Source organism: Aulostomus chinensis, chromosome 23 (genome assembly GCF_037954235.1).
Source record: "Aulostomus chinensis isolate RoL2024-O1b breed Wild chromosome 23, RoL_Achi_v1.0, whole genome shotgun sequence".
NCBI lineage: Eukaryota > Metazoa > Chordata > Actinopteri > Syngnathiformes > Aulostomidae > Aulostomus > Aulostomus chinensis.
The window spans coordinates 10,957,927-10,972,543 of NC_141342.1; the positions used below are offsets into that span (position 1 = coordinate 10,957,927).

The 14,617-nt window shown below is 43.8% G+C and overlaps 1 protein-coding gene across 1 annotated transcript; it reads right to left on the reverse strand.

Annotated features, from left to right (window-relative positions):
- Positions 1-291: 291 nt before the first annotated feature.
- Positions 292-5,453, reverse strand: metrn (meteorin, glial cell differentiation regulator). Its single transcript, XM_086195084.1, has 4 exons — positions 5,124-5,453; positions 4,178-4,611; positions 2,654-2,713; positions 292-2,122 (listed from the first exon to the last, which is right to left on the reverse strand). Exons 1-4 carry the CDS (start codon positions 5,222-5,224, stop codon positions 1,809-1,811), a joined length of 909 nt encoding a protein of 302 aa, XP_086051210.1. The 5' UTR covers positions 5,225-5,453; the 3' UTR covers positions 292-1,808.
- Between the last annotated feature and the right edge of the window lie 9,164 nt (positions 5,454-14,617).

Here is a 14,617-nt window from a genome sequence, read left to right on the forward strand (position 1 = left end):
TGCTTCCTGAATCCTGAAAATGGGGGGCAGGGGACAACAGAATTCCAGTCTATGTTTTTTTTACCTCCCTCCCCATCTAAACAGCCTCAGGGTTCGACACACTCCCTAAATCTCTCAGGCACGTCGATTGTTCTGAGCTTTCAGGGACTTATTCATGGGTACTTGAGGTTACTTATGGCTGAGACAAGTTTATGGTGCAAGAAACCGGTTTGATGACTTCAGTCGAGAAGAGAAACAAAGTCAACATTCAAAGAAGAGTGTTTTCTTAAAGTATATTTCACAGACAAACATACAAATAATCAACAATACTGAGACACCCCCCCCCCCCCACACACACACACACAGGCCATTTTCAAGCCTATGTTTCTAGAATTTCTTATTAACATATTTACATTCACATTGATATTCACATAGAAACAACATGGCAGTGTACACAATTCAGACATACCGCTTCAGCACATCAGGGTAATTTGGTATGACCTCCTCTCCTTGTTGATATAGTGCACATTAGACATAAAATCATTCAACAGAACATCTTTTTATACATTTAATGCATATTTGTGTGGTTCTCTTGAGCCAGCCTTGCCCTTGGGTTCATGTTTTTATGTATTTTTACAGAGTAGAATACCACCAAACGGCCGTTGTCGTTAGTTTCTGATTATACAAAGGTGAAGTTCTGTTTCACAACACGAAAATAAACCAAGAAGCAGTGAGAAGAGTGAATTCGAGACAACGCGTGGCGGCGGCGGCGGCAGCAGCAGAAGAGAACGGTGAACGACGTGACGACGAACAGCTTTGGCTGTTGCGACTGAACTCCAACATATTTTCAATAGTTATCTCTCAGTCAAATACAGTGGGATAGTTAGCAGTGATATTGCAAGGCGAGTGAAACGAAGCATATTAAACTGCGGTGTTTTATTAAATGACTGAATCTCTTTTTTGTTTTTTTAACAAACGCCTACGTCGCCTCAGTGAAGCAAAATCTCAGAATTGGCTACAATGTGAAAATGCTTTCAGCACTAGTTGTAAGCTGTGAAACCTGCTCAGGTCTGCCTTAACTTTTTGTCACTATTGTGTAGTATATGTGCTCGCATTATCTGTACATATATTAAATTCTTAATTGCTCCACTATGCTACATATAGTTGCTTTTTTTTATTATTATTTGGTTTTCAGTGCTTGCAGCATCACTTTCCAGATCATTCCCTTTCCTTTAACAGTGCAAATATAGTTGTTTTTTTTTTAAGTTCCTTGTTCGTAATCTCATTATTAACAGTAACAGGAGGGCCACAGTGAACACTCCTGTCGCTATCTGGCTGCTAAAAATGTAGGCCAGACATTTTCTGAACACTGGGAAGGAATTTTGAACTCTTAGACCACCCGGACATCTACCTACGAATGTCCTCAGTGGGATAAGAAGCTTTTTTGTTGAACTTTTTTTCATAGATTTTCCTGAGTTGACTCTCAATTGGCCTGAATTAATGGCTTAACTTAATTTGTCCCAAACGGAAAGCTTTTCAAGTCTCTAAGCCTGCACGAAGGCATTACTGAGTGTACATACTGTCTTCATCTCAACTACGTCCCTCAGCTCCACGTGGGACCCGCTGACTGCATATTGCACTGAAATAGATGAAGTCCATTTCACGCCTCTGCCCTTTGGAAGACGATATCCGTCAGTGGCACCGTGGCCTCGCGAGCCTACAGTTGCCCATCGTGGCTTTCTTCAAAACACAGAACAGAGCTGAGAGTGACCGGCCAATCAGTCCAGCCGTGGTTCTGAGCAGCAGACAAGCAGCTGGACAGATTGAACTCAGTCTACAGGCAGTTCACAGGGGATCTGCTGGGCCGCTTTAGCTGTGGTGTAAGCCTGCTGGAAGTCTTTGTAACGGGGAGCGCAGCCCAACCAAGCCTCCCCAAAGTGGACTCGACCTGTGAAAAGGAAGCTGCCAGGCCCAGGTTTGACGCCACACTGCAGAAGAGTCCGGATCTCCCCGCGGCTGGTCAGGCGGCTGTTGCCAGTGAACAGGGTGTACTTCTGACGAAACACCCGGGTGGCACTGACCTTGATCACTGCAGCTCGCAGGTTCTCATCCTCCTCGACTGACCTGATGTTGCCTCGTACCACTGTGGACAGACGAGACGATTCATTTTAGCGTCAGTGTGTTGTCCCACGTCAGCTAACGAGGTGGTAAAAGCCACCCAAAGTCCAACTCTGTTCACTAATCCTTCTAACTTTTGTTACCAGCTGAACTTCCCTTCAGTTCCATTACAACTCAATCGTAGGCCTCCAGATTAGTCCACTGCTCTTTCTCTTGGGGGGTAGGATTAATCCATTACAGTGTCTTCAGGAGAGGTTCCTCTGAGTGTGATGGGGGGGGGGGGTGCAGAGAGCTATTCTTTCACCTTTAACCTTTGCACTTTTTAGAAGAGGGGATTTGGAGGCACTAGGGTGCGCTGCCGTTAAACCGATTTGACACAACCGTTTTGTAGATCCTGAGTCGAAATCATTTCTTTCTATTCTTCTATTTCTTCCAGCTGGTGCTTGGTGGTCTGGTTAAATACGTTAATCCTGACTGCGTTAGAGGAGAGGGTGTGTGACAGTAACATTTCATTCTTGCTTTGCTGTGTTTCTACATGTCCAGAAAGGTAACTTACCGAAGTCGCTGGTACAGACGGCCATCAGAATCTCGGTGTTGTTGCAGGGTCTGCATGCATCTGGAGAAAAAAGGAGGGAGAATCAGTCGCTGACCTGGTATAACTCTCAGAACACCCATGTGCAAGTACGCTCACTCCACTGCTGGAAATCAACAACCAGATAAAAGAATTCAGTCCTAAATCTGCATGCATAGATGAGTGACGACAGAGAGGGAGACAGCTGCTGCTTTTATAGGTGTCGGAGGAGGACTGGTGGAGCTTTAAGGTGTAAGGCTCTTCCTACTCAGACCGTTTAAAAGCCAAATGAACCCCCCCCCCCCCCCAAAAAAGCTGTCTTTGGTGTCTACAGTCACACCTCATCAAAGCCTGATAGACAGGGGCCAAGAGGAGGGAGTGTGAGGGGGGGGGGGTTTCAAAGATAGCTTTAAGGACCATAGTTCCTCTTCTCATAAAACAACTGCCCTTCCTGCCTGCAAAACATTTAGAAAATAAAGAATATTTAAGTGCATCCGATGCTGTTGACCCCCCCCCCCCCAAAAAAAAATCTGGCTGTTTGAATGACTTAACTTTGGGTGGAAAAAAAAAATCTTTTGGTATTTTTTTTAAAGTTCTCCTTGAGGTTCATTGGAGGCCCCTTGCCCACCCCACACATTCTCCTCCATAGAGAAAACCTCTTGATAAATGAGATTCTTTCCTCTCTTGTGCCCAGCAAACCCCCTTCCAAACCTAACCAGTGTGTGTGTGTGTGTGTGTGTGTGTGTGTGTGTGTGCGTGTGTGCACGGGGGGGGGGGTGGAGAGAGAGAGAGACATGCAGAGGGGGGAGTACACTCCTACAGACAAGTCTCCCAACAGAGAGGCGGCTCAACAAAAGAGGGGAGCATCTCAGCTGGGTAGAGGCCTCCCCGTCTCCTAGGTGACAGCAGTAATCCCAGAATGCTCATGCGGCACCCATTCAAAGGGCTCTGGACTCTGGAGAAGGCCCCACATACTGTGCTTTTGTCCCCCCCACCCCCCCTCCTACTCCAAACCAGCACGCCTCTGGGGAAAGTTTGGCCACTTCCTCCTCACTGCACTCTGCATGAGCCTTGGAAAGCCCAACCCGCCCACAGAGGCCTGGTATGAATTATGGATCATACACAGAGAGGATTTCATGGTATATGATATCATCAGTGGTGGAATACAACTTTGCATTTCCCACAACTTAAAGGAAGGAAGAAAAAGAGCTTGGACCACAGTTTGGGGGTTGTTTTTAAATAAAAATAAAGAACAAGAAGTCTGACATGAACTTTCGAAGGAGGCACGCAGGTCTGACTTGTTCACACGCAACAGAAATGTGGATTTCTGTCTCCCAGGCTGAATTCCATTTCTCTCTAATAGAAGCCAGAGTTCCTCTGTAATTCCAAGGCAACCAAGTGAAGTACTGACTATATTCACAAATTCAAAAGAAAATCACTGAGTCTGGTTCTGTTTAACCCGGTGCAGCCTTGCTCAGCCCAGTGTGGCTGACGACCCCAATAACTCACCAACGTTGCTGATGGGGTTGGAGTCCAGCGACAGGCGAGCAGTCCAGTCCCCTCTCAGCTCATAGCGGAAGGTGGCAATGCGCCGGCTGATATCCTGGTGAGGTGTAGCTTGCAGGAAGAGAGCCACCCTTTCTCCTGGAAGGCGGCTGAAGCAGCGAACCCTAGGTGGGGGTGAAGACTCTAGGCGATCTCCAACCAGGAGCTCCAGGACCCCATCCCTCTCCAGGTAGAGCTGCGCTCCGTGGAACTCCTCAGAGGGCTTGACACAGGCTGTGATCAGACCAGAGCTGCTGCCGCCGGGCCCCACCGCCACAGAGGGCAGGCGGGGTGACAGGGTGAGGCGCAGAGCTCCTTTGGGATACAGCCACTCCAGAGTGCCCTCAGAGCAGTGGAGGGAGATCTGCTCCACGCTGCCTTGCTGCTGAGACAAACCACTGAAGGAGGGAGGAAGAGGAGTGTTAAAATTGAATGTGTCCACACAGGTAATTAACAATCAGTACACTGACATTCCTGCATTTCCCCTCAAGGATGACTAAGTTTTATCTAGTAAGAAAAGGCGCCGCCTGTTGGCAGAATGGAGCAACGGACCCCTCGCAGCATCATAGGGCCACTTAAGTTTATTTAACTTTAAGTATATTCCAAATCTGAAAATTCTCTGCGAGTATTTAACACTGCAGAGCTACAGTCCCTCAAGAGGGCTCTCTGGTAGTCTGAATTAATCCCTCAGTCTCCGGGTTGTCTGGACCCTCCAACCTCCTGCAGACAGCCTGGAGGCGCAATCGCAGCAGAGCTCTGCAAACCTTTACGTCGGCTGCAACGGCAAGTCTCAACATGTTGCATGCAAACGCGCATTGTCCTGCCAAAGGTCAATCCGTGTCTCTCCTAAACAAACCAAAACACCCGGAGCTCCTCTGATATTCGACTCAAAGATGCATGAAGTACTTGCCTGCCTCTCCAGCTGCACTGGTCTTCGGAGTAGTTTGACAGAACCGCGTCAAAAATGACCAAAATTAAAATCCAAATAGTATTAATCCCAAAACCAGGCATCTTCGGATGTAATGGATGCGAATAAAAAAAGGCAGGGGAAAAAAAAAAGATAATTCCAAAGCTCCAAATCCCTGTACCGTGACAGTTAAATCCCTCTATAAAACAGATCTAATCCTGTCTCTGATAGCATCCATAGCGTTGTATCCTCTTACTCGGATGTCTGAGATAAGAGAATACCGCGGGACTTCGCTTCACAACTGCCTGCGCTGCTGTGCGTCAAGGAAGCACGCCGACCTCTGAAGTTATTCCCCCTCAGTGAAACTTCCAACCAATCAGAGGCCGGCGAGAGAAACTTTAAACCGCTCACATACGGGAGGGGGGCGTCTGAGCCCAGCAGTGAGTCAGGGTGCACAAGTATGCAACACATCAACTACCGTCTTGATGATTTTGTTGATGTTGTCACAAACCAACTGATATATGCATTGTTTATTCCCAAAACAAAATATATCACATGCTTTACCTCCAAAAATAAATAAATAAAATAAAATAAACGAAGAACAACAAAAAGTCTGTATATCTGTGACTCTTTCTTTCATTCTTATTTCATTCTTACTGTATAAATCTGACCAAAATAAATGAACTGAAGTGTGTATGTGGGTAAATGTGTGTACATAAACTCACTAATATGAACAGGCAGTCAATTCATATGAAAACAGTTCAACTTTCTTGGAACAAATCCTAGTAAAATACTGTGTATATATTATAGGGTGTTTATCCTTATTTTCATTTATAAAATGTCTTTTTAAAGCCTTAAATGTACCTTAAGAGGCACAAAGGGACTACTTTTAATAATAATAATAATTGTGTTTTCCCCTCATCTTGGGTGAGGTTGCAATAGCTTGACAGATTTTGGATTAACGGCCTATTTTTTCATAATTTTGGAAAACTTTATATTTGAGAGAAGTTTTCTCTAATTCATCTGCTTATGAATCTCTGTCAGATATCCTGCTCGTAAGATTTGGGTCATCAGACGGAGCAGACATAAAGCCTCGGTCACAGTTGAGTGGTGCTAACTTGATTTTTTAAAAGCTTCTCATATGACGGTGACGAGGATTTGACCTCCGTTTGTCGAGCCCTCTGACCTTCACCCTGCTGGGCTTCTCTTTCATGTCGCGGTATTTATAACCAAATCAAATATTCTTTTGTGTAAACACCATCATCCGTCTCCTCGAGCCAGTGACTTTTGGTGTGTGTTTGCATGTGTGGGTGATGAAGGTCTAGGACTAGTGATGGAGTTATGACAAGTGCTCAGACCAACACAAAGGCACATGTGCAGAAATCCAGCTGCTTTATTGTCTGCAGTAGGACGGCACTTTGTTTTCTGGAGGACATTTCAAAGCAGCAAGTTTAAAGAGCCAAGGGATTTTTTTTTTTTCAGGGGGGGGGTGGGGGGGGGCACGACCCAGTCAAAGAAAAATGAATACATTTGTGCCCAAATTTAGTTATGGACTTCACGCATACGTCAGAGGACCCACGTGTGCACCCTTTTCAGACATCAAGACTGAAATTTAGTCAAATATATCAGTGCATACATATTCATACACCTCTCATTAAACAATAGCGCGCGCGCGCACACACACACACACACACACACACACACACACACACACACACACGTGCGTTTTGTGATCCTGGCATGACCTCAACTATAGTCTGGCTAGCTTAGACTGTCAAATCCAAAATAGCCAGACTGGAAGAGGTCATGCCAGGGACACAAAGAGTGAGTGTGTGTGTGTGTCTGTGTTTGTGCTATTGTCTTGTATTGTGCCATCTTATAATAAATGTGTATGAATACATGTGCACTGATGTATCTGACAAAGTGTCCAAATCTAAAAGAGCAGAAACACAAAATGGCAGCTTTAGAAACCTTCATCACACTTGATCGCATCATTGAATCCCAAATGAAGTATCAGTGTAAAGAACTGCAGTAAAACGCTGTGTTAACTGAAGGTCAGTGTGAGTGTGTGAACCGTCAGACCGGCCTGTTTCCGTTCTGAATCCAGAACAATGACACACTGTTAGATTGTCCTCACACTTTCATCACTGAACCACATTTGGTGTCGGTTGTTATGTCACCTGCATGCCAATGAGAGCGTCTTCAAACAGAGCTGCTGTACGCATACGAGAGTTTGCATGCACGTGTCAGAACTGTGTCTATTTGCTTGGATCCTGTATTATGCTGTGTCTGTGTATGTGTGTGTGTGTGTGTGTGTGTGTGTGTGTGTGTGTGTGTGTGTGTGTGTGTGTGTGTAAACACAGAGAGGATGTAGTGACAGTGTGGCGTCACCAGTATTTACAGGACCTTGACATGATGTAGCTGTCTCTCGCTGTCGTTTCTCGCTGTCACCGGCACAAAAAGAACCTCCTTTATAAATGTCATTGTTTCTTTGAGCAATTCAGAAATATCCAACAAGTGTTTTTGTTGTAGTTGTTCTTTTACCGAACCAAATACTGCTTCATGTTGGGTTTAATCCAAGTTAAAAATCAAATGCAGGCAGCTTGAGTATGAAGGAGGGATGGTGCTTTTATACTGACTCATATTTTTAGGGTTATATACACACGTTTGAAGTAAAATTACAATTTGGAACAAACTCCCGGTAACAGTCTTGTTTTTCCAGTCTCTGGGGACTCACCATGCAACTGGTGAACTAAAAGTTTTAGAATGCTGCAGAGAGAAACCATTTGCATGGACTCCCGTATCTTGTCAAATCTCCAAGTGCGCTTCTCCAACTGACTTCACGATGTGTTGGAATGTTGCAGTTGTTGATCTGAACTTTGCCTTTGAACACAAAGTTTCTGACATTTTAGATCAAGATTTAAATGAGCAAAGAGTTTAGGAATTTTGTTTGCAAGCCTTCTATGACCCTTCCAGCACCAAGGAGAACCGGCTGGCTGCAAAGATTCTAAATTACCCTGCGTAGCTTAAACTCCACAAGACGGACTAATGTCCTCTTTCCCAGATTTTTTCAAAAACTTCTCATGCCACCTTCATGGTAATTAAGTTAATTTGACATTGCTGCTGTTTGTTTTCCTTCACAGTGTCATGTATCTGCTGGTCGCGACATCTTAGGCCTTGTTAGTCTGTCTGTCCACGCTGGTATGGAAAGACGCCCTCACCTTCACTGCATTGTGCTGCGTCTTGTGTTTGAGTTGGTCACGGGAAAAAAAGAGTGCTTCAGTTAATGCTTTTTGTTGATATGAAAAATCTTGATCGTCTGGGTGCAAGACTCACGTGCCATTCCAAAATGTCTGGACTAATTTGAGTGAGAATACAACCTTCCTGAGAGTCGTATCGTGGATTATTTCTTTACCCTTGGCTCTCAAAGCATCAAATTCCATTGGTCAAATGGAAATGGCGAATATTTGCCCACATCTTGAAAGCTCAGCGTCTCTTCTGAACAAGGTCAGCCTACCTTATAGCCGTCATGGCTAACTAACCTGCTCCCTGCCTCCACGCTAGGTTGTGATGAGTCAGTGAGAGCAGTGAAACTGGCCTTTTCCCACCTCATCGTGCAGGTGAGTCTGCAGCCAGAGTCGAATAGCGACCCGTGGCTGTGAGAAGCGGCTTCATCGCAGGAGCTCGGAAAAAAACAACTCGTGTTGCTATTTACCCTCCGAACCCCCGTGAGAGCCACACGCGAAAACTGACACCTGCTTTCTCATTCTACTTTCTCAGGATCCCGATTGTGCCTGCGTTTGTTTGTATGACAGTAAAATTTCTCTTTTCGCCTCTCATCTTGGCTTGTGTGTGTGTGTGTGTGTGTGTGTGTACTTTACAGTAAAGCCCAGTGGGAAACTGAATACAAGAGGGCCCTACACCAGATAAACAGTCAAGAGAGGGCTGATAGCAAACACAGCTGGAAACGCACAGAAACACCCTGAGAATGCTCTCTAACGCTTTTCTAAACATGTAATGGATCACTTAGCTGCGCTGTCACAATACACTCATGTGCGCTTTAATCGTCTCCATCGGGATCTCAAATAACTCGTGCAGGGAGTAAACATCTTGGTAGATCAGATGAATCTGAAGAATTAGATCGTTATTTTGACGTACGCCACCAGAGATTCACATATGGCAGCTGGGATCACGTCCCAGTTGACACTTTTTTGTGTGTGAGTATACACACTCACACTCGCTGTATGTTTCTTTTGGAACTGTCACATTGGCTTCTGGAGCCTCATTCATCATTTTCATGCATCTCTTAAAAGCACTGTCCGGAACATTCCTTCCTCAAACCCTCTCTTAGCCATTCATATCATTTCTGTCATTACTTTGATTATCTACTTTTTTTGTGTTCAGCAACTCCAAATATAACCTAATTATAGTGGTGGGGGGGAGGTCAGAGGTCACAGCTGTGTGCCCTCAGGACTTTTCATTAGCTAAATGAAGGGAAGAGGCTGCAGGTGTCTGGAATGGCCCTTGATGTGCACCAATCCAGTCAATTCTTTATTTCCATTGTTATGGAGTCACTTGAGAAATATCTTTTGTGCCATTTTGCTTTAAGGTAAAAAAAAAGAAAAAAGATGTGGCGTTAATGGTAAAACAGTGCTGTTTCTTCATGGTTGGAACTGAACGTGGCTGTTTCGCGGCACAGCTTGAAGTGCTCCTCTATAATATTTCTGGAGACTTTCAGTTCTCCTTTGTGTTTTTGTCTTTTCTTTGTTTGCGAATGTCAAACTTCATCATTTTTTTAAAATGGAAAATTAATGATGAGTTCAGTTCAAGTCGATTTTTTTTTCTGGTTTACCTACCTCTTTAAAGTGCAGTTTTGGATGAAAGTGATGAAATACTCCCACAGATCCAATCCCTTATCTCAGTTTAACAGATAAAGTGAGTCATTGAACTGAGCTTAAACAGGGACAGCGTCAACAGTTCAGCCAACCTTGATGTCCTTTATGTTGATTCTGACATTCCTCAGTGTCAAAAGCACACAAGGGAATAGTTTAGCTGGAGGGTAAACAGGCCAGACTCTTTTAAGTGGTTCTTCACACAACGTTGCCACCAGTAAAGTCAAAAGATTTTACTTTGAGACAGTCACAGTTTGATCGGGAGCAGCAGACGGGGAACAACAGATGAGAAAAAAAGAAAAAAAGAATATGAAAAACAAACCGCAGTCACCGCAGAATGCACAGGAAGTTTCCTGAAGGTTTGAGGGTAAATTTGATCTGCAAAGCATCTGCAGGCTGCGCCACAGCTTTTTGATTGTAGCCAGATTGAGCGTGTGTGTGTGTGTGTGTGTGTGTGTGTGTGTGTGTGTGTGTGTGTGTGTGCGTGTATGCGCGCGTGAGTGGTTGAGCTCGTCACGAGTTGCCTTGACATTTAGATGCAAAATCAGGTCTGTGACTGGTGTGGTCTGTCTTGTTTTTTTTTGGAGGGAAACCTGCTTTTTTTTTGTTCAGCTTCTCCCCGCTTCCTTTCACTTCACGTTTATGACTCTCATTAGCTGCAATTAAGCAGAGCATCTTCCAAGCCTACGATTTGTAATCTAACTAGACGTATTGTTATCAGAAGCCCAACGGTGCAAAAGTAATGCTTCAAGCCTGACGGGGTTGATAAGTAGTGTTGTTTGAGCCCAGTGGGAGGTCAGACAGAGGTTCACCGCTGTCTGTCTTGTGTGTTACTCCCCCACCCCCTCAACATCTTCTAATTGGCCGAATCAGTTTGGAGGGAAACTTAACAAGAGACAGAATCCCTCCAAAATCGACAATAGGTGAAGTGTTTTACATATGCCCACAGGAAAGACAGATGTTGGCATTCTTGACCACATCCACATTTGAATGCCCTTATTGGAATACAATGGAGAGGACTACAAAAGAGGGAAATTTTGGCGGTCAAGAGCGGACGCAGAATTCTGGCGGTCAGATTTGGCCTGCGCTCTTAAGAGTCGAAAGACTCGGATTGTGAATGAAAAACTTTACCTTGTATCAGCTCCTTCCAAATGAAAGACAAAAACAAAAAACTTACGGTAACTTAAAGATATTCTGAATCTGAAAATGTGTTGCAGTGCCTTCCTCTCATCAATTAAGCAATTTACGAATTGTCACTCTCTCTGGAAAATTCTGAGATATTAAACTGATAGTGAGCGTTTATTGCATTTCTTTTGCGTCAGAATCAGAATCATGAGGACTTGAACGTCTTTACGTGTTCCCATACGACGGAATTTAATGTGTCTCATGAAAGAAAACGGTTCCCGTTCTCTCTCCTCAACGTGCACTCACTAACACACAAACAAGCAAAAAAAAAAAACGGAATAAAAAAATACATACGAAAACTTCCAAAAATAATATGAAAAATGAATACAAAATGTAGACGTAAATTCATTGATGAGACAAAAGTAATCAAATATCTTGCTGTCACATTCATTCAATCCTCTGTGTTCTATTTAACTTTATTTTCAAAAACTCGCTGATACAAACTGAAAGGTCTCCTCCGGACGAGCTTTCAGACATTCAGTAAAAAACTACTTATATATAACAAAACTGACATCAGGGACATTCCCTCTCCTTGAATATGAATAAAATGATTTAAAGTGAAAGAACAAATAGCCCAGGTACATAGTTTTGTCCCTCTTGTCTCTTTGTTGCTTTGATTTCCTGAACTATAATTTGAAATTCTTCAATTGCATCTCATAATTAACCATAAAATCGCCAACACGTATGACGTGAAAGTCAGGGAACACGGGATGATCTCATTTGAACCGTTATTTCCATTCAACTTTTTGCACTGGAGGCCTGAAATGTACACACCACAGTTGTATAAATTGCACTGTCGGTTAACAAAGTAGTTGTGACGTGACAAAATCCTTCTTGTGCATTTAGTTTTAAACTCTATCCCTCCTCTGTCAGCAGATTAACTAGAAAACTGCCTTCAAGTGTCAAACTCAGTCAAGGTCAAACACCCAAGTGAGGAAAAGCAGAGAGATCACATTTCATGCTCGTCCGACTGGCACGTTTCAACAGACGTAGAAACTCAAAACATGCAAACTGCAACAAACTAAAACACAAAAAGACAAGTTTTTCATTCTTTTGTTTCCTGGCGGCACTCAATTCCCTCCTCTTCCCTCTCTTCGTCCTCCTCCTCCTCCTCCTCCTCCTCCTTCTCCTACGCCTCTTGTGAATTGAGTTTGGTCAAGCTAGGTCATCCTTGGCTGTGCAGAATGTAATTAGCCTTCCTGCACACATAGACACATATAGACTTTAAACTTTAAACCCCCCTCCCTCCCTACACGAGGGTCTGCTCAGACAATAGACACATGCCAATACTCTGACCCCCCTAGAGCTATCTCCACATGCACAAAAAAAACAAAAAAAACCCTCCCTGTTCCTCAAACCGCCCTGCTCACTCAGTGGAGTAATGAGACTGATGAGATTACATTTTTACATCTCCTATTTCACATCGTATTTCACATAAAAATTCTAAAGAGCTCAACAGGTGCTAAATCTCAGCTTTTCCACGCGGAGATTTCAAATCTGGCTCGTGGTCGGGGGTTTAGCTTGACGTCGTCAGCTCGTGTTAAATTTCAACTTCAATGAGGTTAATAAAACATTACAGCTCCAAAGCTGGATGCTGTGAGGTTTGTAGCCAAAGGTGAGAGCTGAGTGTTACCTTCATAATCATATATATATATATATATATATATATATATATATATATATATATATATATATATATATATATATATACAATGAATATTTATGGCAAACGCCAGTGTATGTTTGATTGATTGTTCTTTAAATGCAAAAATCGATACATATGAGGCTTAAAATGCAAGAGGGAGACAAAATGGGATTTAAGATTATCAGATCAAGGCATCATGAGAGTCCTATAATGGTCCCTCTGCAAGCCTCAGCTTTAATCCTCACATTGCAGCCCTCCAGATAATTAAAATCTCTGAATAGCGACTCAGTTTGACCGTAATTGCGCACCAAATCTAAATCTGCAGCTTCTTTTACGCCGCACCCCCCCACACTATCTTTCATCAGCTCCATTCAGCCTACGTGGTGACCTGAAACTCGTCCATGAGCCCCTTTTGATCTAATTTAAAATGCCTTTACACATGCACACACACATAGACACACACACACACACACACACACACACACATACATGCATGCCCTTGCCTTTGCTCTCTACACCTGCACTCAAGTTTCCTCCATCTCTTCAATGGAACCTGTCTTTTAAAAATGTATACATCTGCTGCAAATGAGGGGCTTTTGTTCAGGGGGAAACCCTTAAGGGGACCGCCAAAAATTTTGGTGTCTCCCTGGCTCCATCATTGAGTCAACCCCCTCCCTTCCAACATCCCCATTACACACATGCACACACACACACACACACACACACACACGCACGCACGCACGCAGGCACGCACACACACACACACACACCTCTTACTTCAGGGATATCATGTCACGTTTCCCTCGGGGGGTGCTGGTGTGCACGGCCGCGTGTTCTCATGATAACAGGTGGATTTGAATGTATACAACAGGTGGGCTGGACGACAGAATGCACTTTTCTGAGGGTTTTAATGTGAACCAGTGAAACCAGTGTGTTTTATAGGCCCTCGGTTTCGATAATGCATATTTTGGGCTACTTTTACTTCGTATTTTACAGAAACTGGTGACAGCGTAGCTTCCTTCCTTTCTTTCTGCTAAGAATATTAGGAATCTAAGCATAGCAGGGGTGATAAATATTTACTCCACAATTCCATTCGGTTGTTTTTTTGTTTTATTTTCTTCAAATGGCCCAAGACTAATGAACAGAGGAAGTTGAAACAGACAAAAGACAGTCTGTCTCTGACTCTGTCTCTCTGCAGTGAACTGTGTCATCCTGCAGACAAACGAGACGGCAGGGATCGACGAGAGGATACGGGAAGTTGCTGAATAATTGGAGCATGGAGGATAGTCCTGACACATTCACACATGCACATGTATGCATGAATGCACCTCTACCTTTTCTGTCTTTGCTCACACACGCACGCGCGCACACACACACACACATACACTCACATCGATACTTATTACCAACTTCAGGGTTTTGAGTCTATCTGCACATGTATGCAGGCTAATCAGGGCCTCTTCACACACAGAAAGCACAGGGTCACTCAGGGTTAGATGTTTGTAATGGAAATTTGGACGGCAGGCGTAAGAAAACAAAGCGAGAGAGAGAGAGAAGGAGAGAGAGAGAGAAAGAGAGACAGGACGTCCCAAAGACGACATACTTTACACATGAGATAACACACATCAAGGATTAACAAAAAAAGAAGAAAAATAGGAGCTGAAGCCTTTCTCATTTATATTACTGAAAAAGAGTTCAATTGCTGCCACTTCCACTAAATTCTAAGAGAATGGTTGGATTTTGAAGCAGTTTAGTCTGTAGATTTAATTTGGAGA

What these genes read in the sequence shown, in the direction of transcription:
- metrn (XM_086195084.1), bottom strand. Translation starts at nt 5,224, where the DNA reads ATGCCTGGTTTTGGGATTAATACTATTTGGATTTTAATTTTGGTCATT. An exon ending in CAGTGCAGCTGGAGAGGCAG is followed by an intron (nt 4,612 to 5,123) that starts GCAAGTACTTCA and finishes TCCCTCCTTCAG; the next exon opens with TGGTTTGTCTCAGCAGCAAG. An exon ending in CAACCCCATCAGCAACGTTG is followed by an intron (nt 2,714 to 4,177) that starts GTGAGTTATTGG and finishes TTTTTTCTCCAG; the next exon opens with ATGCATGCAGACCCTGCAAC.